Here is a 26,084-nt window from a genome sequence, read left to right as displayed (position 1 = left end):
TTTTGGTGCCATTATTGTCGAGATAGGAAAGGTTGGATTTGAACCCTGGTCGCCGGCTTGGAGGACTCTGCACATGCGGCATGTGGACTCTCATCCAGCCTACCGGGACCCTGACTTAAAATATGATGTGTTTTATGCAGATTGTTTGCAATATGGGTTAATGTGCATGTTGTGTTTTATTGGTTTGCATTGGTTTGTGCCTTAGTGTTTTCATGTGGATTTTGTCTGTTTCTATTTATAGATTCTGCTGTAGAGACGGTCTGCAGCACTTTGAGTCCAAGACAAATCTCCTCAAGCGGACATTAAAGTGTAACATGTTGTATAGTATATCAGTAAGAGACACAGAGATACAAAGTCTTGTCCGGACCTCTGCTGAAACAGACGGTCACAAATAAAAATGCAGCAGAGTGATGACGACTGTGAAGTTGTGAGAAAATGAAGACAGGTGTCACCTTGTATTGCATATTGAGCTGCTGCCCCCTGCTGGTGACTGGTAGAACTCACAATCTGTTCTTAGACTTTCAAGACAGATTAAAGGTATACCTTCATGCCTCAAGTTTTTTTTAAATCTGGAATTAATCTACTAAATCATAAATTAAATAATCATCAGCAACATCAGAGGACACTTGCACTGAGAAGGGGACACAGGAAAAGCTGGCCACACACTCGAATATTTTCAAATCTTAACTGATTTTATAAACGTGGGAGATCAGAGCATAGACATAAGGACAGACACAAGATCTCACAGAAATCAGAAGAAAATCAAATAAGGACAATAGATATTGTCAGCTGTTCTCCTGCTGTGTGTTGTGAAGCGAAAAACAGAAAATGAGAATATGGATGAAATCCCGACTGAGACGACGGGTTATGTGCAGTTTTATTTAATTTGCAGCCCGAGCTGATGGTTCGTTTTCAGACGCTTGGTTGATGTCTCCTTGCTCTCAATGGCTGCTTTGGGTATTCCGTTGGAGGCGATCCAACCAGGAATATTTACGATTGGAGATCGGGGAGGCTCTGACACAATGGGGAGCAGTAAAATAATAGTAGTGACACCAGACACTTGAGGATTCTTTGGAGGGGGCAAATCTGGCATTAAATCATCTAGTGTGTTTAACAAAGACACAACCTCAGTCTATGGATACAACACTTCATAGGCTACAACAATACAATTACTCAATTACTGAATAATTATTTAAGACAATCCACTTGTCAGTGTTTTTGAACATATATTTGTGTAACCTGAGTGTCTACTGACCCACAAAATGTGAAATAAACCCATCCAGTCCTTTGTTTGTGGTCTGCATAAGTCTTACAACAAAGAGAAAAATGCTCTGTTTCAAATTTGTTCTCCTTGTGACATCACAATGGGATTCTGGTAAAAAAAAAAAAAAAAAACTCCCCTCCCCTGATATCTCCACCCATGGACTCCACCCCCAGTCTAGAACAAAACTTTTGAGCAGGTCTGCCATTTATATTCTCGCTAGCGAAGGAGTGATGTCTACCAGGAAAACTTAGGGGGGGGCTCATTGCATTTAAAGAGACACACACACCAAAATGGAGCGTTCTGAGAGAGCTGGTTATTACAGGGTCACAAACCTCCTCTGGTGCTTGATTCATGTTATATTTTGACCAAAGCACAGCACAGATGTTTCATTTAGACCACAGGGGACTGTTTAAAAATGTGGAGAAGGGGGGATAGTATGTCCTCTTGAAAGTTTGACATTTATTTTTTATTTATTTTCCACCTGGCTTAAGCTGCTTTCAAATTACACAAACTCTGCTCCTTGCTCACTTTACCCTAGGGGGTCGATCAAAACTCCGCCTGCGGCACAGGTGTACGTCATGAAAATTCAAGAAAAACATACAATTTCTTCCAGACAACAACAGTTTGCAACCACAGCCGTATTTAATAAAAGCAACAGGAATATTTCCTCACAGCACCTGACAATAAATCAACATTAGTATCCAAACTGTAGTCCAGTGTTTCATTGTGGAATTAATTAGACAACAAATCTTATCATGTTTGCTTCATTCTAAAAACTGCTCAGACTGCTTGTGGTTAAAATAAAATGCAGCACAGTTGGAATACGAACCCAAGTCCTTCTAATAGTTCAGATGAGCTCAAATCAACACAAGTAACCAGTTAATTACAGAAACTGAGTCACTCTGATCTAATGTATTTACATTATTATTATTAGATGCTGACAGTGAATCAGTGCATGTGAACATATTCATAATAGAGGTCTCGGTCTAACCGGCTCCTCTGAGCAGCATGTAAACAGCACTGATGGTGATGGCGGTGGCCGTGTATGTAAACACGGCGCTATAAAGCGTGTTGGTCCTGATTCGTTCTCCCAGCGTCCTCTCGGTCTCCTCCAGACTTCTGATCACCGCCTCAGACTCCAGCTGGTCCCGTCTCTCTGCGGTCTGTGGTGCTGCTACCTGCAGCTGAACAGCCTTCGGTTCATCCTGTATTTCAGACTTTGTTTCAGCCTGTGGTTTGGTCTCCAGCAGCCTCCTCACCAACGATAAATCGGCCGCCACTCTTCCCAGTCCCTGCTCCAGTTGTCCCAGTTGTGGCGACAGGGACTCCAGGAGGGACTCTGTCTTCTTGCTGCCTGTGTGGAGGTCTTTCAAGGCAGAAAGAGGCACGGCGGGTGCTTCTGAGGTCTGAAGGACGATGTCTCTCTGTGTGTAGGCGTCGTTCACAGCGACCCTCAGATTGTCGATGAGTCCGCCGAGCTCGTCCTGCTGGGAGCGATGGTTTCCAGCCTGGACTTTGAGGGCTTCCTGCAGACTCTCCGGACCTTTCTGAGCCTCCAGCAGCAAAGTCTTCAGCTCCTACAGATGAACAAAGTGTCCAGGTTATGTAGTGAAACAGAACCATCTTCAAAATGTCAGCCCTGTGATTGACTGGTGAACAGTCCAGGGTGTGACCCCGCCTCTCGCCCAATGACAGGTGGGATCGGCTCCAGCCCCCCCCCCCCCCCCCCCCCCCACGACCCGGAATTGAAAAAAGCGGTATAGATAATGGATGGATGTAAGTGTGGACTTCTGGCTTACTGTTGTGGTCATTTATTGCACGCTTTTGGAGTTTTATTTTACATTTGTTCATACATCGATTGTCTGGCATTATACTTTTCTAAATAGATTTGCCCGTTTCCAGGAGATGTGATGTCACAGTGGTGTGGCCTATTCCTCCTTTTTATTCCATTTCAAGCCCTCATGACCACACACACATTCAACCAGAGGCTACCTGATGTCAGTCAGTTAAGTTCATGAGGCACCATGACAAAGACCACATGAGGTTTGATTACGTGAAGCTAATGATTAACTATTCATTTTTATAGCATGCTAGCATTTCCCTTTAAGCTTTTACCCAAGGTTCAGCTGAGGCTGACAGGAATTAGTTTGTGATCTTGCCACTATGGAGAAACAAACCTAAGTATTTGACGACCAAAAACGTTAAAGTGATAACCATTCAGACTGTGGGAAACAGTAAGAAGCAGATGGACCGATGAGCATGCAATAATCTGACAGCTCTCATCACGCCCCCTCACCTGAAGGCGGACCCGGTTGATGTATGTTGATCCCATGACTCCGATCAAAGCTCCGAGCACAGAGCCGATGATGGACCAGTTCTTGGTGCGTTCTGCCCTCGTCCTCTCCTTCTCGTGGCTCTCTCTGACGCCCGCTGAGAACAACGCGAACTTCTCCCTCTCCGAGCCCTCTGCGTTCTCGTAGGCCGTCCGCAGACGACGCTCCTCCTGCGGGAAGGACAGAGCACGGAAGTGTGTCGCATTATAGATCACGCCTGACCTCAGACAAGGTCAATATCTACATGACAAAAACTTGCTTGTCTTCAAGAGTTGAGAGACGGTAGCCTCAGCTAACCTGCAGCAGTTTGTGCTCCTGTGTGGCCAGCTCCAGGTAGTGAGCCTCCTCCCTGGAGACTCGGTCCAGTCGGTCTCTGACCTCCTTCAGCCTGACCTGCAGGGCCTCCAGACCGATGTGAGCCTCACGTACCATCCCTCTGGCCACCATGAACGCTGCTTCAGCCTGCAAGAAACAACACGACTGAAATGCAGGCGCTTTTGTCCTCCATGACTTGCTTGAAGTTCTTCTTGTTATGTAAAAGAGGAAGAATGGGAAGCTCAGAGTTTTCAGTTTACTGGCTTTTTTTCCCCCACTGACTATCCACATGCATTCAAAGCATCCTGGATCTGCTGACCTCTGTGACCTTGGTCTGGGCCACACGGACCTCGTTGAGCCCGACAAACTCCTCATATCTCTCCCACCAGTAGTTGACCGTAACGGTGGCCGTCTCAGCCGACTTTTGACCCCACTGCCGTCCAACCTCACCAGCATACTGAAGGGAAACGAGAGGGGAAAAAAGAGGGCAGTTTTTTTTTTTTAACACTTGGTTCTTTTTGTAGAATCAGACAATAATGATGTTTTATCACAACAGTATTGATACGATAACATGTTGGAAGTGATGTCTATAAGTCTGAACGAGGGATTGTTGTACCTGTAAAGCAGCCAGAGCACGCTCCTTCACCACTTCAGATCCGCCCTTCCCGTCGGGGGGGTTAGAGTCAGCTGGCTGAGGGGGGCCCGGCTGATGGTGAGCACTGTAGGTTCGGACCAGAGTGACTCTGCCAGACCAGGTGTGTCGAGACACACAGCATGAACCATGAGCCCAGAGACAGATCCGAGCTCCTCTGTACCTGATACGAGATACTGTTAATCATCTGCTTCAATGCATCTAGCCGAAAAGGCTCGGGGACAGGAGGAGACATTGCTTACCTCATTTTGAGGTCAGATGTCTGAAGTGCAGCTTTAAAAAACCGTCAGAGATTCACTTCCACAGTAGATACTGATCCAACGCCGGAGCAGACATCTGTGACAACAGCAAGCAATCCTTTCACTGCTATTTCTAAACAAAAGTGGACATCTGTGGAAACTTAAATCATATTGTTTCGAGAGAGTCTCAGCAAAACGAGTTTCAAAGGATTGTTTTGTACTCTACTGTATTGCAACTTCTTGAAATATTTCGTACACAGTTTCAGCAGTCCAGCAGGAATACATTTCGAAACAAGTTCATTTAATTCAAAGAAAAAAAATAAAAATGATAAAGACATTTGTGCTCTACACACTGCCTTACAAAGACAACTTTCAATAAAACTAAAAACATGCTCCTGCATTTGTTCCAAAATAAACTGAAAAATAAATGTTATACCACTGATGTCTCTGCAAAGAAATGTAAGTAAAAAGGTTACACACACACTAATATGCACTTTGTACACACACACACACACACACACACACACAGTGGTGAAGGATTACCTAAAGCCACATGGTGTCATAAGGAAACAACTAACAAACCCTGATAACTTAAACATCACATAACCAGTTAAACTCGATGACGTCATTATAACTTACCTGTCAATTTCCTACAAGGTTAACCAGCTAACTGTTGTGTCCTTATAACAGCTTCATTCACTAACACCTCCACAATGCTATGAGCAACCAGTTCACTTCCTTTTTTTAACAGGAACACATGTTTGTCATATCGTGTGACAGTTTCAATCATAAAATACAACATCAAAACAAATATACCCGTTTTCTTCACTGGTGTCGGTGCACACTTGTCACACATTTCCTTTGGCTAAAGTGTTAGCATCCTAATGTCAAATGAAAGAGCTACAAGAGTTTCATTTAATTCCGTTCAGGCGCATCGCGGTAGTACTATAACCGGTGTTATGTCGAGAACTGCATCCCTGCCAAAAATAAATAAATTGCATGCACGCCGGGGAAGTGTTAAGAAAACGGTATAAATCTTATTTGTGGGTGCATATCTTGGATCAAAGTATGCGAAGTTTATACTTGATAAATGTTGTGTCCTTATTATTCCGTAGACTAGATAGAAGACTAATTTCCAATAGCATGCGTAAACACGACCTGCAAACAGTATGTCACTCAGAAGTGTGTGCAAATTACGGGAGCATAGTATTTTAAGGATGGATGCAAAATTCGGCAGTGTGGAAATGTGTGTCTGCCATATTTATTTTTATTTTTTCATTTTTTGCATTATTCTGCGACGCGCACGCAATTTTTCGGCAGGCATGCATTTCTCTGCATAACACCGGTGCGGATCGTTGTTGGGGTCCTTCCTTCCAGCGCAGATCAAGAAAGCTCACCGGCAGCCATCGCGTCATAAACACGTTTTATTTCTCTCTTTAGAAGCTTCTGTGACGAGTTTTAAAACATGTCTGGAAGAGAAGGTGAGACCCGCTTTCACGGCATGTTCATCTGAAAATCCAGCGAAGCGTTAAAATCCGAGCTGACAGAAATATAACTCCGTGAAGTTTGTGCAGCGTGGAGGAGTTAGCTCACGGCTGCTTCAGAGAGCGCACTTCATCATAAATCTCTCATATTTAGTGTTATTTGGTTTGTGTACATAGAAAAAGACACATTTTCCGCATCGTTTCGTGTCACTGTGATGATAATTTATCTTCCATCAGTAGATATGTTAAACATAAATCAGTGATTTAATGTGATTCACTGGATTCTGGTTTAATTAAGGCCATGTTGTTCCAGTCTGATGAAATACCAAAACATGTTTGTATATTTATCAAATGTAGTAAAAAGGTGGTGTTGTGCTGGTTACTTCTGAAATGCAAACATTTCTGTTTCACGTTCAGTGATTTAAATCAAGCTTTTTCTTTAGGCACTGATCTAACACATGATGTGTTTATTGTCCTCAGGAGGCAAAAAGAAACCACTGAAGGCCCCGAAGAAAGCTTCAAAGGAAATGGATGACGTAAGTGTGCCCTTTTAGTCCTTTAAAACTATTACATTACTTACATTAATGTAACCAGGGCTGTCAACTTTTTTTTAAATTGAAACAATATTCAGCTTTCTTCCTGTCACAGATACAACAAATTAAGGTTAACAGATATGCTGTGTCATGCAAATCAGACAATGACACACTGGGTAGTTCAAAGTATTGCTGAGCTTCTAGTTAGACCAAAAAACTAGGACAATCTTACCAAGCTATATGATATATATATATAAAAAAAAAGGGTCGGTATAAGGCTAAGCATGACATGGGGGTTCCCCTGCAGTTTGGTCACATGAAATTAGAAGTATTAATAATAATGATAGTGAAATATCAAACACTGACCTGGCATATGGTTGTCCTTTTTCTTCGAAAGCAATCTCATGTGGCTGTTCATGGCCTGTCAGCGCTGTAGGCACCATGAATTTACTGCACACCTTGCGAATGGACTTAATCGTCTACAACACAGACATTTACAGGTGTGAAACAGTGGGTGAAACATGTTGTGGCAGATGGCAGCAAAAAAAAAAACAACAGCAGACCTACGACTTGTTTTCAGAGTCTCTTTATTCTTGCGGTTCGCTTCAAAGGAATGACATCAGCAGCGGTGCGAACTCTTGCCGAAATGAGAGCAGTGAAAAAAAATATTTGATGTGATTTCAAAGTGTTCCTTTATTTTGGTTTGAGCCGATGTCGTGACTGGCTGAATTGAGACATCAAAATAATATTTTGCAAAGCTCTCGAGATGCCTTTAAAAACACACGAAACGAATAAGAAAACGTTTCTTAACATAAACACACATACCTGAAAAGGGGGAAATCGACGTCTCTCTGCCACCTCAGTCGAGAATGCTAAGTTGTAACCAGTGGTTGTGACAACGTAACAGCGGTCTCTGGTTCTGGTTCCGACGGCGCGATATCCGAGCTCCACCCCCTCGCTGGCTTTGAAAGCTTAACTTATCGATCACGGGTGGCGTTTGTCACTCTAAGCCGAAGATCAACAGGTCGGATAGATAACAGAATAGATTTTTTATTTTGTTTTTGCTGAAGACGGACACTTCAGCGTGAGAAATCGGGGGTGTGGCGTGAGAGCGTGTGAAGCCAATCAAATGCGTGTGTCTCACGGTCAGTGCGTGAGCATTGGCAGCTATGTGTAACTGAAGATTGTGAAGTTGATGTTACGTTAATGCAATGTTGATGTTGTGTTAGGCTACACAAAGTCAATATCAGACCTGACACGGATATTAGATCAGATCTGTCCCATCTCTAGTTTCTGAGCTTTTTGGCTACAGTGTGTTTGCAGTGTGTCACTCTTGCCAATAAATCCAAAAAGCTGTTGTGGTTTTTTTTTTTACCACAAAATGAACATTGACTATTCTGAGGGTAGCTGCGATAGCTAGCTTATCTGATGGCATCAAAATGTTGCGAAATCATTGTTATTTTATCCATTGTTTAATGAAGCTCCTCCAAGAGCAACATAAAAGAGATGTGATACCAATAGTTTATTTAAAGGATCGTAAAATGTCTGTGTGCCTGCAGGATGAGCTCGCCTTCAAGCAGAAACAGAAGGAAGACCAGAAAGCGTTGGAGGCGTTGAAGACCAAAGCTTCTGGAAAAGGACCTCTAGGTATGACCAGAGCTTTCATGTCATCCTGTGTGGAAAGATCTTGTTGATGCATTAATGATGTTCTTTTTTGTGCCATTAATGATGTGGAAAGTGTCAAACAGGGTTCATTCTTCTTGTTGATACAAGGTGTAAGTACTGCTGTAGATATGAGGATTCACAACCCTCGGACCACCACTTCAAAACAAGCTTTGGATTTAGGGGGGGGGCCCGACCGATATGGAATTTTCTGGGCCGATACATATCCACATATCTTATCCGATATCTTTATTAGATCTATGAAATCTGTAGAGATAGATATACACGTTTGTTGCGGTGATCTCTCTAATTCAGTTATCAAACACTTGAGGAAAAGATTTATAATGAAGACAAGATGGTCACTCAACTGGAAAGAAACTGCGCATGTACGTGCATTCGTGCTGTCACTTTTTGGAGAAAAAAAATCAACTAACAAATGTAGAATATGACGTGTAACGTTCAAACCCCGCCAGCCGCCGCATGCTGCTCAGACACAAAACATTTCACTTAAATTTTAATTTTACCGTTGCAATAATGAGCCTTTAAAGCAAACAGCCTGTTGGCAATACAAAAGGACTGAAACTTTCTAATATTTGCCAAAAAACACAGATTGGGATCGAGTTCAGCTCTCTCTATTTATTCACGATATTACCTTCTGACGAAATCTGATTTTCAGAGGGTACAGAGGTTTGGGTACACGCAAATATTTGCAGGTTTGTAGCGAGCCTGTGTCTCTCCACCAAAGCAGTGTGCTGCTGTCTGCAGAGAGTCTCCCTCATGTAAGTTTGCATCTCCTGAAGAGCGCCCTGGCCCGTTGCTTTTGCCACAACATTACTGTCTTCTTTTACCAATGGTCAAGTTACTCTGTGGGTGCGCTCTGCTTGTCACTGTGGAGAGTGATGATGTTTTTTTTTTTGTAATCCTTAAAGCGCCCTTTGCTGGTGAAAGAAATTCTAGTGTAATACAATCATACTGAAATTAAATGATTTTTGATTGGTCAATAAATCTAGAAATATCGGTGCACATCTGCGATAAAACAGCCGATACCTGGATGTGCTAACATCGGCTGATATTATGGGCTGGCAGATTAATGGTAGGACTCTAGATGTAGAGCCCTATGAAGGATTTATTCAAATGTTCTCTGTGAAATTTGACGGATAACAAATACTGTGTCCCCTTAAATTTCTCTGACAAACTGTGGTTTTCTTAACTCACTTAAATTTGACCGTTTCTTGTCTTTTCCCTTTTCCTCTAGCGAGCGGCGGCATCAAGAAATCAGGCAAAAAGTAAATTCTGAATCCAGAAACAGTTGTGTATTTGCTCCCCGGTTTTGTTTTCTTTGTCTGTGATGTGTGTATGCTCACTGAGGAGACTCCAGTTTGTTTTGTTAAAAAAATGAAACCCCATGCAAACTGTAAAACCAGCCCTGGTGTCTTCACTGTTGGAAAAAGAACGGGAAATGAATTTAAGGATGTTACACACATCTAAACTCATGACATGTCATCAGAGGTTATATTTTGTTTTCCTTTTCTTGTGTTATTGAGACCGACTGTGTCACTCAGAGATACATCTACAAATCCCGCTCAGAAATGTTCTGCAGATTTAGATATGTAAACTGTGGATATCCACATTTTCTTCTGTGTCCTAAACACAAAACTAATTTTTCATTTTGTTGTATTGTAAACAGGGAGATACTAATAAAGTTTTTGTAATGACTGCTTGTTATTGTCATGCTTTGTAAGTCAAGAGTTTCATCCACCATCAAACTGTTGAAAGTCACGATGACGTTCTGATTCAAATCATTAAGCTATGAACAGCCCTTATCAGCCTTTTTTCGGCCAATTCTACATGTTGAATCGGTGATCAGTGAGAAGAATCTCTCTGATTGGCTCTTGGGAGGTTTCATTTATCTCCAGCTTTCGACTCAGGTTCAGGAAAGCCCCTTGAGCATGTCGCTGTAGTATCCATGCTTTCACCCATTAGTGCGGTTTCTCCTTATTTGTCTCCTCCGCCTCTTTTTCCACTAAAAGACCAAGAGCTGACAACACCAGCGTCATTTTCAACTTTTTATCAGACATTATTCTCCATTAGTAGACTACCTATAATACGAGTGGTGAGCGACAGCCGTGTGAACGTGGTCTTCTCGTATCATAACAACGGACTACCGCCGCCTGCTGGCATGGAAAGTTATTTCCTCTCGCATGCTGAACGTACGTGGTGGTTGGCCGTCGGCTGTAGTCTTTGCGGTGTGTTCTAGTGAAACTTTTAGGCCAAGACAAAAGGCTACAGGGCCTTTATGTAGCCCCGCCCACTTTACCCACTTCTGCTCTTATCTCAATTGAGTGATCACAACGTTTGGACGAGAGAGTCTATATTTAGCGTTCAAATGTTTCCCCACTTGTTAATAACTTCTAAGCAAAACTGCTGTTTTCAGCCTTTTATTGTGAGCGTGTTAAAGCTTGCTGAGAGCAGAGATACATGAAATAACAGAAAAATATGCAACATATCGATTTCAGCCTCTGAAGAGAAATGATTAGAAAAATATGACAGGTTTGATAGCTCTGAATCTGTGTTTAAAAAAAAAAAAGATGCTGAAATAAAATCAAACCCAAACCTGTCTGTTCACATTTTGTTTGTTTTTAGAATCAAATCAGTAATCATTAGTTGTCAACAAGAGCAAAGACAGACAGGTTATAAGACAGACAGGTTATAAGATAATTCAGTCAAAACGCAAACTTCAAGTTCATATCAGGGAGGGTTATATGCAGTCATTCAGGAAATAAAAATATGTACGCAGGGCGGGTTGGTGAAGCTCACACTCTAGGTACATAGACTGCAGTGACCCCAGGTCTGACCCCAACCCCACAGGCCCTTTCACGCCTCTTTCCTTCCAATGTTTTCTGTCTATCTTTAGTTGTCATCACATTTAAGGCAAGACGGTCTAAAATAAAGTATCTTTAGAAAGTAATTACAATGGTGACCCAGATTTCGCCTGAGGTAAAGTTGTATCAGTCCAGAAGCTGCTGTGTCTGCGGTAATATGTCAGGTTCAAGGTGTGAAAAATTAGAGCTGTCAAGTTGACCATTTGTGGTTCTGTGCATCATTCAGTTTAATGTCCTTTTGGAAGTTCACTACAGATCTGAACTGGTCCAGTTTAATATTCGTGCTTGTGGTCCATCTTGGCCATCTTTGCCCGGAGGAACTGGATCTCCAGGCCGAGCTTTTCTCTTTCCAGCAGCAGATTTCCTCTCTTCAGCTCCAGCAGTTCTTCGTCAAAGAACACAAGCCGAGGCTGAAGCGGCGGTACAGGATCTGCTGAGGAGAAGAAGCATAATCCACTGAGACCTGCAGCTACATCAACACAGTTATGGAAGGCTAGTCTTTTAAAGAGGACATATTATCCCCCTTCTCCACCTTTTCAAACAGTCTCCTGTGGTCTAAATGAAACATCTGTGCTGTGCTTTGGTCAAAATATAACATGAATCAAGCACCAGAGGAGGTTTGTGACCCTGTATACACCAGCTCTCTCAGAACGCTCCGTTTTGGTGTGTGTGTCTCTTTAAATGCAATTATTCAAGAAGAGTAATGCACATATACAGTCAGGTAAACAAAAAACAATATTACAATGTAAATCAAGTAAAAGGCAGATTAAATAACTGAAAAACATCCAGTAGGCTACATAAAGGAAAGTACAAATGAAAGACAGTAATATAAAGTAAAATAAACCAATACAGACGCATTTAAATAGTGAAATCATTATTTAAATTGGGGCGCGCTGGTGGTGCAATAGTTAGGGCGCGCGTCCCATGTATTGAGGCTCTCGTCTTGAGCGGGAGGCCCGGGTTCGGCTCCACCCGTGGCCTCCTTCCGCATGTCATTCCCCTCTCTCTCTCCCTGGTTTCCGACTCTATCCACTGTCCTATCTCTGCATTAAAGGCACAAAAAGCCCCCAAAACTTAACCTAACCCTAACCCTAACCCTTTAAATAGAGGGGGAAAGGTTTTATAATAATGCAGACATTTTTTATATTTTCTGTTGTTAATTAAAAGTAGTGATTTCAGTCGGGACTTTAACTCTAGATTAAAAATTTATTAAATTAATCCACGCTCGTTTGTTTTGATTTGGAGGCGCACGTGATGTGACGATTTACGTTTAATTTCGCACTGCATTGTGGGTGGTAAAATACAATTAATTTCCTGAAAGCACGCATCCGATCCATACTGCATAAAACCTGCAAGTTAGTATCCATACTGAAATGTTCAGTATACTGCGCGGACCCTAAAATGCATACTGAATGACCACGAAAGTTCAGCATACTGAAACTCCATACTGAAAAGTACGTACAGCATACTGAACTGTGGCTATTCGGAAAGGGCCCTTCTCTAGTGAGAATAAGAATGGCGGACCTGCTCAAAAGTTTTGTTCTAGGCTGGGGGTGGAGTCCATGGGTGGAGATACCAGGGGAGGTTTTTTTTTTTTTTTACCATAATCCCACTGTGACATCACACGGAGAGCAAATTTGAAACGGAGCATTTTTCACTGTGTTGTAAGACTTATGCAGACCACAAACAAAGGACTGGATGGATTTATTTCACATTTTGTGGTTCGGTAGACACTCAGGTTACCCAAATATATGTTCAAAAACACTGTACAAGTGGATTTTTTATAATATGTCCCCTTTAGAGGTTAGCCTAGCCTAGCATATACCGGTAGTCTGGACACATGCGAAAAGCGTGCCTCAGTCCAGTGGGAACAAAATCTACCTTTTGGCACCTTTTAGCTGGAGGAGGATCTGAAGTTTAAAGGGTTTGTGTGAGTGACTGTTTATCGACCAGGAACAGTTACAGCAACTCTGTCTGATAAAAAATAAAATTAACTGTAAATATTAAGGAATGTAGCCTGAGTGACGTCATCTGTCTGCTCCTGCAGGGGGCTTTGGAGGCCTCCTTGCTGGAAATCCTGTCTCACCCTAACTTTTAGTCGACCTAATGACAGGCTGAGAGCAGGAGCTGAGGCAGGTTTTAAACTTCCTAACAAACAGTAACACCGCGCCCGCCTGTCAATCAGGTTCAGCTACACGCCTAAAATCAAAACAGATGAGTCATCAAAACATTCACACAGCGTTTGTTCAGTCTGTATTTATTCACAGTCTTTAAATCAGTCTTCTGCAGGCAAAAAAGATGCCTTATGATTCTCAGCTAACCTCTCACTCTTCAAAAACTTAACAATATTTTCAGGATTATTAAGAACAGCAGTCCTGGTAGAAGTAATTTTAAGAATGAGATGAGTTGTTTACCATCCTCTTCAGGTGACGTCTTTGTCACAGACTTCATCTCCACCTCCACGGGGTAATGGTCACTCACATCCAGAGCCTAGAAAATTAAAAATCATGAATTCATGACAAGCTGTTTGTAACAGTGATCTTTAATGTAAGTCTGAAATTTTGTATCAAATCACAAATTATGATGCCAATAACAGTTGGCTTCATGACTGAGTAAGCCAGTTAGGTTTCAACAGGTGTGCAAATTTCCCTACGTATGCAGAAATATTCCAAACAAAGTGGAACAGCTGTAACTTTAGTTTTGCTGCAACATCGACGGAAGGTTTCCATGGCTCTGAATGGGACAGTCAAACTTGGTTAAACTTTAAACAAAGGGATTGTTGCGCTTAAAGGCAGGGTTGGTCATTTTCAAAAACTAGCATGATTTTTGAAAGTAGCATTCCCTCAGTGCTCCGTCTGCACCCACCCCCCTCCCCTCTGTGCTCCCTCAAAAGCCACGCCCCCTCACTTACATGAACGAAAAAAGTGGATCTGGAGAAAATTACCAACCCTGCCTTTAACTCTTTAAATTCCATCCCTGTGAATAATGATAGCATAGACTCAATAACACACCTGCTCCTGGCTCAGTTTATATGCTTGCTGGAAGTTGAAGGGTTTTGCAGAGTTTGGCACCACAGCCTGAAGCATGTCATCTCCATAAACAACTATCCTGAAAACACAAAGGTACAGTTTATGTTTTACTTTTTGAGCCACAGTCGTCACTACAAGTACTCTCTCTTTGAAGAGAAACTAGCCATCAACTTAAAAAACAATAAATAATATCTTAGGCCTGTCAGCATTAACCAGTTAAATGCGATTAATTAAGGTCTGCACGCTATTTTGTTTATAACAGTTTAATGTGTTCTACCTGTCGTATGTGTGGTCGTTTTTGTTGTTGGCTGTGGTGTCGACGTCGTCCGCAATCAGCCAGTGGAAGTTTTTGTCACTGCGGATACGGATGCCTTTCATCTCCTTCTTGGAGACGTACAGACCGTCTGCATTGAAGTCGCCCAGAATCATCACGTTCTGGAGGTGGAAGAGCATCAACACAACGTGTGAGAACAGGGTCCAAACTGTATTTGTCTGTGTTCTGATGATGTCATGTCCTTACATCAGTCCTCCACTTCCGCTTGACGTGCTGGAAGAGGTCGTAGAGCTCGTCCAGCTCCTTCTCCGAGTCCTCTGGTTTAGTGTGAACGGGGATCAACACCAGGTCCTTCAGGACTGTGGTGAGAACACACACACACACATACACACACACACACACACACACACACACACACACACACACACACACACACACACACACCGATACCTTATTATTCAGACAGATGCAGCAGAAAACAAGCCCACTGCCGTTGGTGCCATGTTTCTTCATTAATTACACCCAACCTTAACTAAAGTAGTAAGACCCTGTTTTTGCAGATCATACTATAAAGCCCCTCTTTATTGAACACGTCTCTCACCTGTGTTGAGGCATCTGAATCGCAGGATGTAGGGATCTCTGGCGAAAACGTCTCCTCCCTCAGTCGCCGTGTCATCAAACTGATACGAGCCAACCAAGTCAACCAGGTCATCCCTAGGTTTGCAGAAACATGGACTTATAATGCGTCAAAATGAAAACTTTGAAAATAATTTGGCTCATAACATTATACTCATAAAGTGAAAAACAAGATGTTTGCGCAAAAGAAACACTACAGTCCACTATACGATCCTTCAATTGGAATATTTGTCTTTATATCAATGCTACGTGTCGTTCAACAGTGTCCCTATCTGAACAAAAGAGCGGAGAAGAACATACTGGAGTACAGAAAACATTACGCAGCAGTTTAATTATGTGCCGTTACAATTCTGGACTCTGTTGGGGCCCAAGATAGAGACTCACACGGGGCCCCACTAAACAGCGATCATTCCCATTATGTTATAAATAATCACCAACAAACATATTTCGCAGAAGTTATGGTATTAAAATGTCTCCCATCCATATTTAGGACTCAACAAGCATCATTCAGTCATTCACTATTATTTGAGTGAGTGCTGTCAGATGGGGACCCCTTAGGGATGTTTCCTACTGTCATTGCAAACTTTGCACATTTTGAGCCACTGGTTTAAAGTTTGTCATCCCTTGGGGGCCCCCTACTGGCCGAACGTTCAAAGCAGTTGCCTGCCTTGCCTGTTGACAAGCAACGCCTCTGATTATGTGCACAGACATGGTAGCGGTCATGTGCAACACCACCCCACTCCCCCTCACTCGAGATGAATTCTCCTGATTAAATGCTGCTGCGTTCTCAAATCAGCTTATGCAGACTTTTGGCAGAAAAACTCTGGTTCAAGTCATGGTGAAAAATGTGTCTGTTTGCATTCACACATGCATGTGAACGTAAAAAAGCAATAATATGTATAAATCCTCTCCCTAATCGAGCCAAATCAGTCATCCATCAATAAAGAACAAAAATTTCTTCACTGACAAGTTTTACAGACAAACTGCTGCATCTGCTGCAGGTGAATTCTCACCTGTACAGGAACATGAACTGCTCCTTGTAGCGCGTTCGGCCCAGACGACTGCTGATCTTCAGAGTGTAGTGATGTTCCCTGTTGGATCTGGACAGACAGAAAAACAGACAGACATATACAAATTAAATTTTAATTAATTTGATCTTCCATGACAGAGAATTTATATTACAAAACTCACGTGTTGAGTGCGTCCATGAGAGTTTTTATAGACTCTCCACTGGCGTCCACAACCTCCAGAATCACAATGATGTCATACCGAGAAATTATCTGAGGGAAAGACATTAAATTAAATCAGTGTACCATATTTGGCACGCCCTTTTTTCCTTCTCTGGTTGTCTTTTGTCAAAACTTCTGCTTCCTAGATGTATTCAGTAAAATGGAAAACACAGGCAAACACTTTTCAGTCCTTAGTGGTTCAGTGAACTTTACATTTCTTCAGTTGACTGACATGTCTAGTTTTATGAGGAGGGCTTATTGAATGACTCAACAAAGGACATCAGGTTTAAAAACAAACAAAAAAAAAAAAACTCTCCTGACGCTTTATGTAACAGAGATCCAGGTTAATAATGAGTTTACATTATTTTAATTCTTTCACATTGTTGATTTAAAACATTGATTAAACATTGGACTGTGTTTATTGTAATAGTGTAACCAAAAAAACAGACTCCATTGTAGCTTTGTGTAGTGGATTAAGAAATGACTTTAAATTATCATCTGCTGCACGACTGAAACTGAACATCTACAGTATGTTCATTGGGTAAAGTTTACACGTGTTTCTGTGATTGTGTGTGTCTGTGTGTGTGTGTGTGTGTGTGTGTGTGTGTGTGTGTGTGTGTGTGTGTGTGTGTGTTTGTTGTTACCTTAACCAGTATGTTGAGCACCTTTGGGTCGGACACTTTGTTCCTTCCAAACTTTTGGATGTTAAAAGCAGCGACTTTCATGATGGCTGTAGAGTAAACAAAAACACAGATGGCAGAAAGCTTTAAAATATTATGAAGATTTTACAGAGCATGTGTGTGTGTTTGTGTGTGCTACTGTGTGTGTGTGTGTGTGTGTGTGTGTGTGTGTGTGTGTGTGTGTGTGTGTGTGTGTGTGTGTGTGTGCAGACCGATATGGAAGGCCAGACTGTTCAAATAGACGTGACTTTCATCACGTTGACAACAAGTTAACAACACATTGTCTACACATTAAAATGTGACGCGTCAACAACACGTACTGCACTGTACATTGTTGTCTCTCACATTCACACCTACGGGCAATTTTAGAGTCAGCAGTTAACCTAACGAGCATGTCTTTGGACTGTGGGAGGAAGCAGGAGTACCCGGAGAGAACCCACACATGCATGGGGAGAACATGTAAACTCCACACAGAGAGACTCCTGTCAGACGGGGATTCAAACCAGGAACAACCTCGCTGTGAGGCAACAGCGCCCCATACATAAATAATCCATTTTCTAACTTCCTCCTGAACTACTTAGTGAAAAATGTAGGACTCGTTCAAACAGGTTTAATCTGTGTTATTATGTCGCCCCTTCCTGAATCCCCTCTCTGTCCCCCTGCAGCTGTCTGCCTCACATCATCACAGGACACTGTACATATAATCCACTGTAAATGTAGCTCCAAGCACACATCTGTCAGTTCACGATAAAGACAGAAGCCCCCCGACATTTACCCGTCGCCTCTTATAGACACACAGAGACTTTGTTTGAGAAAAATGCAAAGAAATTTCCAGGTAATCGGTCTGAACACGTCATTTACGTTTCACGACTGTGAAAGACTGAAAAAACTAAATACTGTATATCTCCTACTGGCTCGAGGTGAATTCTCCTGATTATATCCTGCTGCATTTTCCATCGGACTTGTTTCATAAAAAATACTAGGGGCATGGTCACACTGGCCATCTGTACCGTGCTGTAACCAAGCACGATTGCCCCCCCGCTGTGCCATTCCCATGCTGGCCTGCACGGCACGCGGTCACACTGGCCAGGACTAACCGTGCCTAAAAGCACGATTACCTCTTGTACATAACGTCGTAATACAACACGTACACACTTAATGTTATTATGAAGCGTGCTCAGTTTACAAACAGGCGGACGAGAGAGAGAGAGGAAGAGAGAGAGAGAGAGAGAGAGAGAAAAAGAGACGTGCAGTCGAGTCCACATCTGCACATCAGAGAAAAACACAGAGAGCATGACAGCTACTTTACAGACTTTGCAGCTTATTTTAAGCCATTTTAATCAGACACAGCAATAAATACATTTAAAAAATAAAATAGACGTGCAGCCGAGTCCGCGGGCGAGTCCGCAGCCGCACATCGGAGAACAACACAGAACATGACAGCTACTTTGTGGCTTATATTGAGTCATGTTAGTCAGATACAGCCATGAAACTCTGGATTTCTCCATAATGAAGGCTGTCAGCGTTGTGTACCCGCGTGCTTGTGCTCGTGCATGAAGTGTACCGTGCCTGAGCACGATACTTAGCGGTCACACTGGTCAAACGACTTTAGCATTGAAGCGTGCTTGAGCACGGTACGGATGGCCAGTGTGACTGCGCCCTAAGATTCTGGCAGGAGAAACTCAAAGTGAAAAATGTGGCTCTTTGCGTTCACACATACAGCTCCTCCTGGGATAATAATATCATAAGTTTTCTGCAAGTGTAAAAGCCCTCCCTATATACACTGACCATCCTATCCATCCATCCATTATCTATACCGCTTGTCGGGGTCACGGGGGGCTGGAGCTGATCCCAGCTGTCATTGGGTGAGAGGAGAGGTTACACCCTGGACTGTTCATCTGTCAATCACAGGGCTGTTCAGAGTCACCAGTTAACCTAACGAGCATGTCTTTGGACTGTGGGAGGAAGCCAGAGTATCCGGAGAGAACCCACATATGCACGGGGAGAACATACAAACTCCACACAGAGAGGCTCCTGTTAGACAGGGATTTGAACCAGGAACCTCCTCGCTTTGAGCCAACAGGGCTGACCACTGCTGCACCGTGTATCTTCCATCCTATCTAGATAATTTTAGATAAATAAAGTTATCTGCATAAAAAACAAATATGTTCACATCACAATATGTTCTTCCGAAATGACCTTCAACGTTTCCATTTAATATCGAAACTTTGCAGGATTGCAGGATTGGCCCTGAAATATTGTTCCAACTTTGTAAATCTGTGAGACATAAAATATTTCCTTTTATTTATAACTTTATTTAACAACTCAGACATAACAGAGCTGCCCGTAGGAGATCAGTTCTCCATAATGAATTTAAAACACTCTAATTGAAGTTTTCTTTTGCATCATAAGTGAAGCAGCAGCATGTGCTGAAATGCATCTTTTATGTTCAGCAACAAGCGGCCTCGGGACAAAGTGTGAGTCACTGTAGTTTAACATCTCGCCACAGGAATGTTATTGACATGTAATCGCTTCTGTCGTTCAGGAACAGGCTTCTTTTTATGTCTTCAGATCACACACATGCACAGCTGGAGGCGTGCTGTATCTGCTTATTATATGTCTGTAGCGTTATTTTTACTGCTGCGTGTGCTGCATGAACATGTCATTAAAACAGTCTTTTAGCTATAAATGTTTGGTATTAAAACACTTTAATGACTTTGTATGAATCTGGTGCCAACACAGAATATTAAGTGGTTCACACTGGTGTTTAAACTAAGAGCAGACACAAGACGAAGAGGAGAGAGGGATCAACAAAGAGGCTTTACAGATAACTGTCCTCTAACTTAAGTGAGTTATCCTGATGTCAATTTACAGATAAGATCCATTATATTTATTTATTCAGGATGTACTTCAGAGTATTTACTGCCTTGGTGTTATTTTTCTAGAGATTAATATCGAAGCCCATTTTGTTTCTTCACTGTGCTGCTGCAGTTTTGGTTGTACTTTGTTTCTGTGAAAAAGGGAGAAGTACGGTGGCTGGGAATTGCAAAACAAAATTACAAAGTGTGAAACACTTTTACAAAACTTGAGACACATTTACATTTTGAAAAAGATTTTTACATTTTATAAAACAAAATCATAAAACCCAAAACACTTTTACCAGTCCTCAAACAAATTTACAAATGTCAGAATCTTGACGGGAAGGGAACGTACTAAATGCCAGAAGTATAGTTCTAGAAGTGGGTGGCCCGGGTTCAAATCTGACCTGTGGCTCCTTTCCTGCATGTCATTCCCCACTCTCTCTCTCTCCCTGATTTCCAATTCTATCCACTGTCTTATCTCTTTACAAAAAGCCCAACAATAAATCTTAAAAAGATGTGGAGACGTACAAGCAGAGATCTCTTATCTCTTTCTGGTCCAGTTCATACACCTGGATCAGCCTACAGTGAACTTCACTGTAATTTTAATTATTAATAATAAGAAGCCCACAGCAGATAGCTCAGGTAGCAATCAGACAATAAGCATATTATATCATAAGCCAGTTGTTTTACACTCTGACTTAAGAGGAAGTAACTCACAATGTCTGTCATAAATAAAACACTAAACCGACCTGTGTAGGAGGGCGACAGCTCCAACGTGCTCTTATCTCTGTCTGCTCTACTTCTCTTTTTGGCTCTTTGCAGCTCCTTTCCTGTACATGCATGTCTGTTTCTTAACCGTCTTACTCACTGTGAAATGTCCAGGTAAAACATAAACACATGCCGTGAATGTCTAAACTTGCCTTCAGACAGCGATGACAGGCATTAAAGATCAGAGCACAGAAAGCCAATTATCTTACTGATGGTCTGGTTTGCCTTAAGTCAGTGGTTCTCAACTGGTGGGTCGGGACCCAAAAGTCGTTCGCAGAGCTGATTTCAGTGGGTCGCAAATTTGGGAAAAAAACATTGTCAAGTGCTTTGTGTTCCATTTCTTTGTTCTGTCTTTTGAGAATCGTCGGAGGCCGATACTAAACACTTTTTAATTGAATTAATCTGATTGGTTGACAAATATTAGAAGATTTGGGTAGCGATTTTCAAGGAAGGAGTTGGTGGTGGGTGCTGAAGCTAGACCAGATGAGAACCAATGCTTTAAGTCACATGGGAGATTCAGAATGAATTAAAAAGTAAGGTATGGGGGGTTATAGTATAATACTCTGGGTATTCATTGCACCCCAACATATTAGTCGAGCTCACCCCTCAGCACCGGGAGAAAAAAAATCCTGGCGCCGTCCCTGCTTGGCCCCTTTACTTCCTGTCTTCCCCCGACTCCCGACTCTCAATATTTCCTGTCTCTCTTCAGCTTTCCTATCCAATAAAGGCCCCAATATATATGTTTTTAAGGTACAGGGAGTTACTTTAGGTCAATGCACAAAATAATTGATGATTAACTAAACCGTTACAGGGCAGCGTTTTATCCATGAGGATTAACAGTTTAACCGTCACTTGTCACTCCTTGGTTGCGAGGCGACCCATAAAACAATAAAACCCTTTGTATGTGTCTGTGTGTTTGCATGAAGCTGTCCAGCTAGTTTGTAAATATGTCAGCAGCAAAAAAGACAGTTAAACGTATCAGTTTGTGTACAAAGATCACGTTTAAGATCCCGCCTCCTCACAAAAATGAGTTTCAGCCAAGACCTGTTGAGGTGAAGTTAGCAGCGTAAGTCAGGTATAAGCCTCCAGACTCGTGTTAGCATTCTTTCAGACGGTAAACAAAGACTGGTTGGATCAGTATTAACAGGATGCACAGAGAAGAAGGTGAAGTTTTACCTTCTCAGTGAATTTCTTTCTTCACTTCTGAGCATCATTATTTTTTCTTCACTTTGGACCTGTTAGTGAGCATCTATCTGTGACCATGATGGGCCAGTTGAAACAGGGTTTGGGTTTTTGAAGGTGCTGTGTTTTCTAATCATAACATTTTGCATGCTGCCAGTGTGACCTGAGCTCTGGAGAGTCTCTGACTACTGTTGTATTCAAGACCATACAAACCGAGACCAAGACACACCCAAGACCAGAGTGCTCCGAGAATGAGACAAGACCAAGACAAAGGCAGGGCGAGACCAAGACAAGACCAAGACATTTAGGGATTGAGACCGAGTTAAGACCAAGGCCTCAAATATCACTGAGAAATCATCATCTTGTAGGGGCCAGTCACTCATTCAGAAAGTAACAATTGGACCTGGGGTTAAAAATTAAACTACAAACCAACTACAAACCAAATTAAGTTATTTGTTATTTCAGAAAGAATCTTTTTCTTTCTAATCACAGTAATGACAAGGAAAAATAACCTCTCAGTAGTAGTCTTGACCGGTCTTTATTTAAAATCCAGAGTCCGCCCAGTCTGAGAATGTGTCACCTGTCTGGACGTGTGGCTATTTAGCCTCAGTGTTCCTTTACTTCTCTGGCATTTCATTTGTTTTTCCACCTGTAGGTCAGTTGGATTTTTGTCTGGACTCTGAAAAAGTATGCTCTCGCTTTTGCCTTTTTGTTAAAAAAAATCCTTCCTTTAGTTCCCTTTTTGGATCCTCCTTGTTGTTTTCTACATTCACGTCGGGGACAGGCTGTCATGAAGTATTCTAATTTTAATGCTAACAAAGCATGCTAAGACAATTTGCCAACTTTGCACATTTTAACTGAAGCTGACCTATCAGACCTGAGATGACCACGAGACACTTTGGGAAGGTGGTTGTTATTTGGTCTCTAATCCAAAGTTGATTTGTTGACACATTAGTGCAGAAGAGTTTTAAAAGTAGACATGTTGCCCCTCACTTTATAATCCCTCCAATAGTTTCCCATTCTGACATTCTGACGCTTTGGGACAGTAAACGTCATCCCGTCGTCAGCAGTGGAACAAAGAGTGTGAAGTACAATAAGTGAAATGCTGTACACATCCAGGTGCACACTGAGGCTTCAGGTTTCACTCTAATTTTAACTCTTTGTTCATCTGAGGAATTTACAGCACAAAGAGTGAGGGGGCCGCACACAGTGAGTGCTCCCGAGCTGCTGGAGGGGGGGTTTGGTGCCTTGCCCAAGGGCACCTCAGCAGGGATCAGGAAGTGAACTGGCACCTCTCCAGCTACCAGCGCAATTTCTAGATGTGGTCCCCCACTGGGACTAAAGCCAGCGACCCTCCAGTTCCAAACCCAAGTCCATGCAGACTGAGTTTCTGCCACTATATGTCATCATGTGCTCCTTGCAAATACAATGCAGATGTTACAGAATCACTAATTGACCTATGATGCAGTTCATAATAACGCCTTAGCCAGAGCTCTGGGATTAAATTATTTTTATGTGTTTCTAAGATCTCTGAGGAGCTGAATCGAAGTGTTTGAAGTTGTAGCATCCTTGATATGCCTCAGCTGTTATTCTCAACGATAAATTGTGAATTCTGTGTAGGACGTGTTGTATCGGGGGGGGTTGTGGGAAATACCCAGCTCTTACTGCTGCCCCCCTTACACTGAACATTAAAAAAAACAATGACAGATGTTGTTTGATGCCATTTAAAAAATCCTTAAATGTAAAAAAAAATCACAAATTCAATTTATATTTCAATCAATCTGAAGCCAGAAGAAAAATCCAAAAATATTTTAAATGTTGAAACCAATTTCTCCAACGCAGCGGCAGTGTTTTATTTGTGCAACAGCACATAAAACATCCACTTTTATAATTAATCTTCCAAAGATGACCTGTCTTATTGCATGTTAAGACGGTTTTATTTTCACTCTGCTTCTTTGTTGAGTGTAAAATGAAGGATTCAGATGACTGAGATCTGCACTGAAATTACTTGTCTGTTTTACTCTGAGTGTTTTAATCCTACAGATGGAAAAAGGCTTGTTTCATTGTTAAGAAATATGCAAGGCCTCTCAGGTATTTAGCTCAGCTTGATGAAAAACAGACCTACAGTCGAGTTATTTCTCACCTGCAGGAGGAGGAGGAAAATCCGCTGCTGCTGACGGGACTTTAGATCAGGTTTGAATAATCCCAATAGTGAAAAGATTCAGTGAAGACAGAGAAGAATTTAAAACCTTGTCAGTGAGCTCTTAAGTCTGCACTGTGACTGCCGAGGGGAAAGCATTCTGTAGTGTTTGACCACATGCAAGGTGATTGGTCCAGAGCCAACCAATGGCATGAGAGAGAAGGAGAGAAAAAAACTCAACATATAACTTCCACCTTTCTTAATGTTTCCCTGATGCGTGTTAGATAAAGTATCTTGAAGAACACAAATGAGGCTGACTGGTGGTGAAAACATGCAGTTGTCATTGTTTCTTCATTTGCTCAAAATAAAAAATATCTCAAGAAGAAGCAATAAAGAAAATGTGTGCGTGGGAAAGAGGATGTTTGTGGGCTTTGAGTTTCACAGCAGCAGAGATCGGAAACATATGGCCTCATGATGAGGCGGAGTCACAGGAAGCACCCACAGGAGATAACCTAAAATATAGAAATACATGATCTTGTTTCTGACTGATAGCTGTGACATAAACCTGCAGACTAACAGTTTAAAACAAACTCTCCACAGTCCTGCAGCCGTGCAGAGTTTTAGAGGGTCATAATGTGTAAATGACTGTTTATAAGGTAGCTGCTCTTAAATGGATAATTATGTCCCAGTTGGGTGTTTAGTGAGCAGAATCAAAGTATGCTCATTTAAAGGGGACGGCATGTCCGGAAACAGCGGCACAAATTGTCTTGACCTCTGCTGTGCCTCCTCCTCACGTCGAGTGTTTCTGTAGCCCCTTTCTGAAAAGCCGCAGTTCAGTATGTGGTGCAGACTTTTCAGTAGACTGAGCCCTCGTGGTCATTCAGTCTACAGAGGTGGACCCAAGCAAAAAAACGCCTTCTGAATGACCACGCAGGTTCAGTCTGCACCCCGTACTGAACTGTAGCTTTTGGGAAAAGGGCCCAGGAGGGAGCTGGCAGTCTTGGTCAGAGGACCACTCGGCTGTGTGCTACTCTCATAACCCTGTAGAGCACTGGTTCTCAACTGGTCTAGCCTTTGGACCCACCACCAACTCCTCCATGGCCAATTGGGACCCAACATTCTGATATTTTTTATTTAATTTAAAAAAGAAAATCAAATTTATTTCGTTAAAATTGTGCAGTTTGGAGGGTACAAAACATGTGACATAAGCGAGAAACTGGGAAAAATAACAAATAACATTTTTTTAAACATATACTGTAGAGAGACCAACTGAAAACAGCGACCCACTTTTGGGTCCCGACACACCACTTGAGAACCAGTGCTGTAGAGGTTGTACTCCTTCTGTGGAAGGAGGGTTTTTTCCTGAAGGACTTGGTGCTCATTGTTTATCTTTATTGTTAGGCTTCTCTTTAGTTGTGTTTTCTAAAAGAAACTAGTTTTCCTTGTTAAGTTTTTCTGATTTTGTAAATAATTTATTTGTGCTCATACGTAGTTCCTCCTTCTTTTCCCTGGGGTTTTATTTTATTAGGTGTTTTTGAACTAAACAGTTCTGGGGACTTTCCGAAAACACATATTGTTCCTCCCCTCATCCCCTAAAGCCATCTTGGGGAACATAACAAGTGACAGAGGAAAGTGATCAATCCTCAAGCTTAAAAAGACAAAGACAGCTGAAGTGATCAGTTCAGTGGGCGATGAAGGAATCAACATTCATTAATTAAATATTTGATCAAAGGAGCGTTACAGACGGCCTTTAATCAGTCAGAACAGGAAATGAGAAAGTAAAAGGTGATTAGTTGAGGTTCAGGGTCTTTATCAGTTTGTTGTTTCATTTGCATCATCAAAGTCTTTTTCTCTATTAGAATTTATTAGGGCCCGAGCCCGAACCGTGCGAGGCCCCTCTTGAAACCCTAATGATTATTTC

At 42.1% G+C, this 26,084-nt stretch overlaps 3 protein-coding genes across 5 annotated transcripts; 1 reads left to right on the top strand and 2 right to left on the bottom strand.

The window, feature by feature from the left end:
- Positions 1-1,883: 1,883 nt before the first annotated feature.
- Positions 1,884-5,764, bottom strand: ccdc51 (coiled-coil domain containing 51). 2 transcript variants are annotated; one of them, XM_020652158.3, is made up of 7 exons: positions 5,620-5,764; positions 4,807-4,900; positions 4,529-4,727; positions 4,232-4,369; positions 3,895-4,059; positions 3,561-3,767; positions 1,884-2,841 (listed from the first exon to the last, which is right to left on the bottom strand). In XM_020652158.3, the coding sequence occupies exons 2-7, from the start codon at positions 4,809-4,811 to the stop codon at positions 2,251-2,253; spliced, it is 1,305 nt and encodes a 434-aa protein (XP_020507814.1). In that variant the 5' UTR covers positions 4,812-4,900; positions 5,620-5,764; the 3' UTR covers positions 1,884-2,250. The 2 variants fall into 2 exon arrangements, with proteins under 2 accessions (XP_020507814.1, XP_020507817.1); XM_020652161.3 differs by having other exon boundaries at positions 5,443-5,711.
- A 364-nt stretch (positions 5,765-6,128) lies between these two features.
- Positions 6,129-10,198, top strand: tma7 (translation machinery associated 7 homolog). Its single transcript, XM_020652148.3, has 4 exons — positions 6,129-6,284; positions 6,768-6,823; positions 8,380-8,467; positions 9,738-10,198. Exons 1-4 carry the CDS (start codon positions 6,269-6,271, stop codon positions 9,770-9,772), a joined length of 195 nt encoding a protein of 64 aa, XP_020507804.1. The 5' UTR covers positions 6,129-6,268; the 3' UTR covers positions 9,773-10,198.
- Positions 10,199-10,904: 706 nt separating this feature from the next.
- dnase1l4.1 (deoxyribonuclease 1 like 4, tandem duplicate 1) lies at positions 10,905-24,326 on the bottom strand. 2 transcript variants are annotated; one of them, XM_020652149.3, is made up of 10 exons: positions 24,167-24,326; positions 17,177-17,262; positions 16,495-16,583; positions 16,317-16,403; positions 15,269-15,381; positions 14,914-15,026; positions 14,671-14,828; positions 14,376-14,472; positions 13,779-13,854; positions 10,905-11,797 (listed from the first exon to the last, which is right to left on the bottom strand). In XM_020652149.3, exons 2-10 carry the CDS (start codon positions 17,255-17,257, stop codon positions 11,637-11,639), a joined length of 975 nt encoding a protein of 324 aa, XP_020507805.2. In that variant the 5' UTR covers positions 17,258-17,262; positions 24,167-24,326; the 3' UTR covers positions 10,905-11,636. The 2 variants fall into 2 exon arrangements, with proteins under 2 accessions (XP_020507805.2, XP_020507806.2); XM_020652150.3 differs by having other exon boundaries at positions 10,905-11,794.
- Positions 24,327-26,084: the final 1,758 nt, after the last annotated feature.

This window comes from Labrus bergylta, chromosome 5 (genome assembly GCF_963930695.1).
Source record: "Labrus bergylta chromosome 5, fLabBer1.1, whole genome shotgun sequence".
Lineage (NCBI taxonomy): Eukaryota > Metazoa > Chordata > Actinopteri > Labriformes > Labridae > Labrus > Labrus bergylta.
Note: the sequence above shows the minus strand (reverse complement) of the source record. Positions and strands in the feature narration are given on the sequence as shown.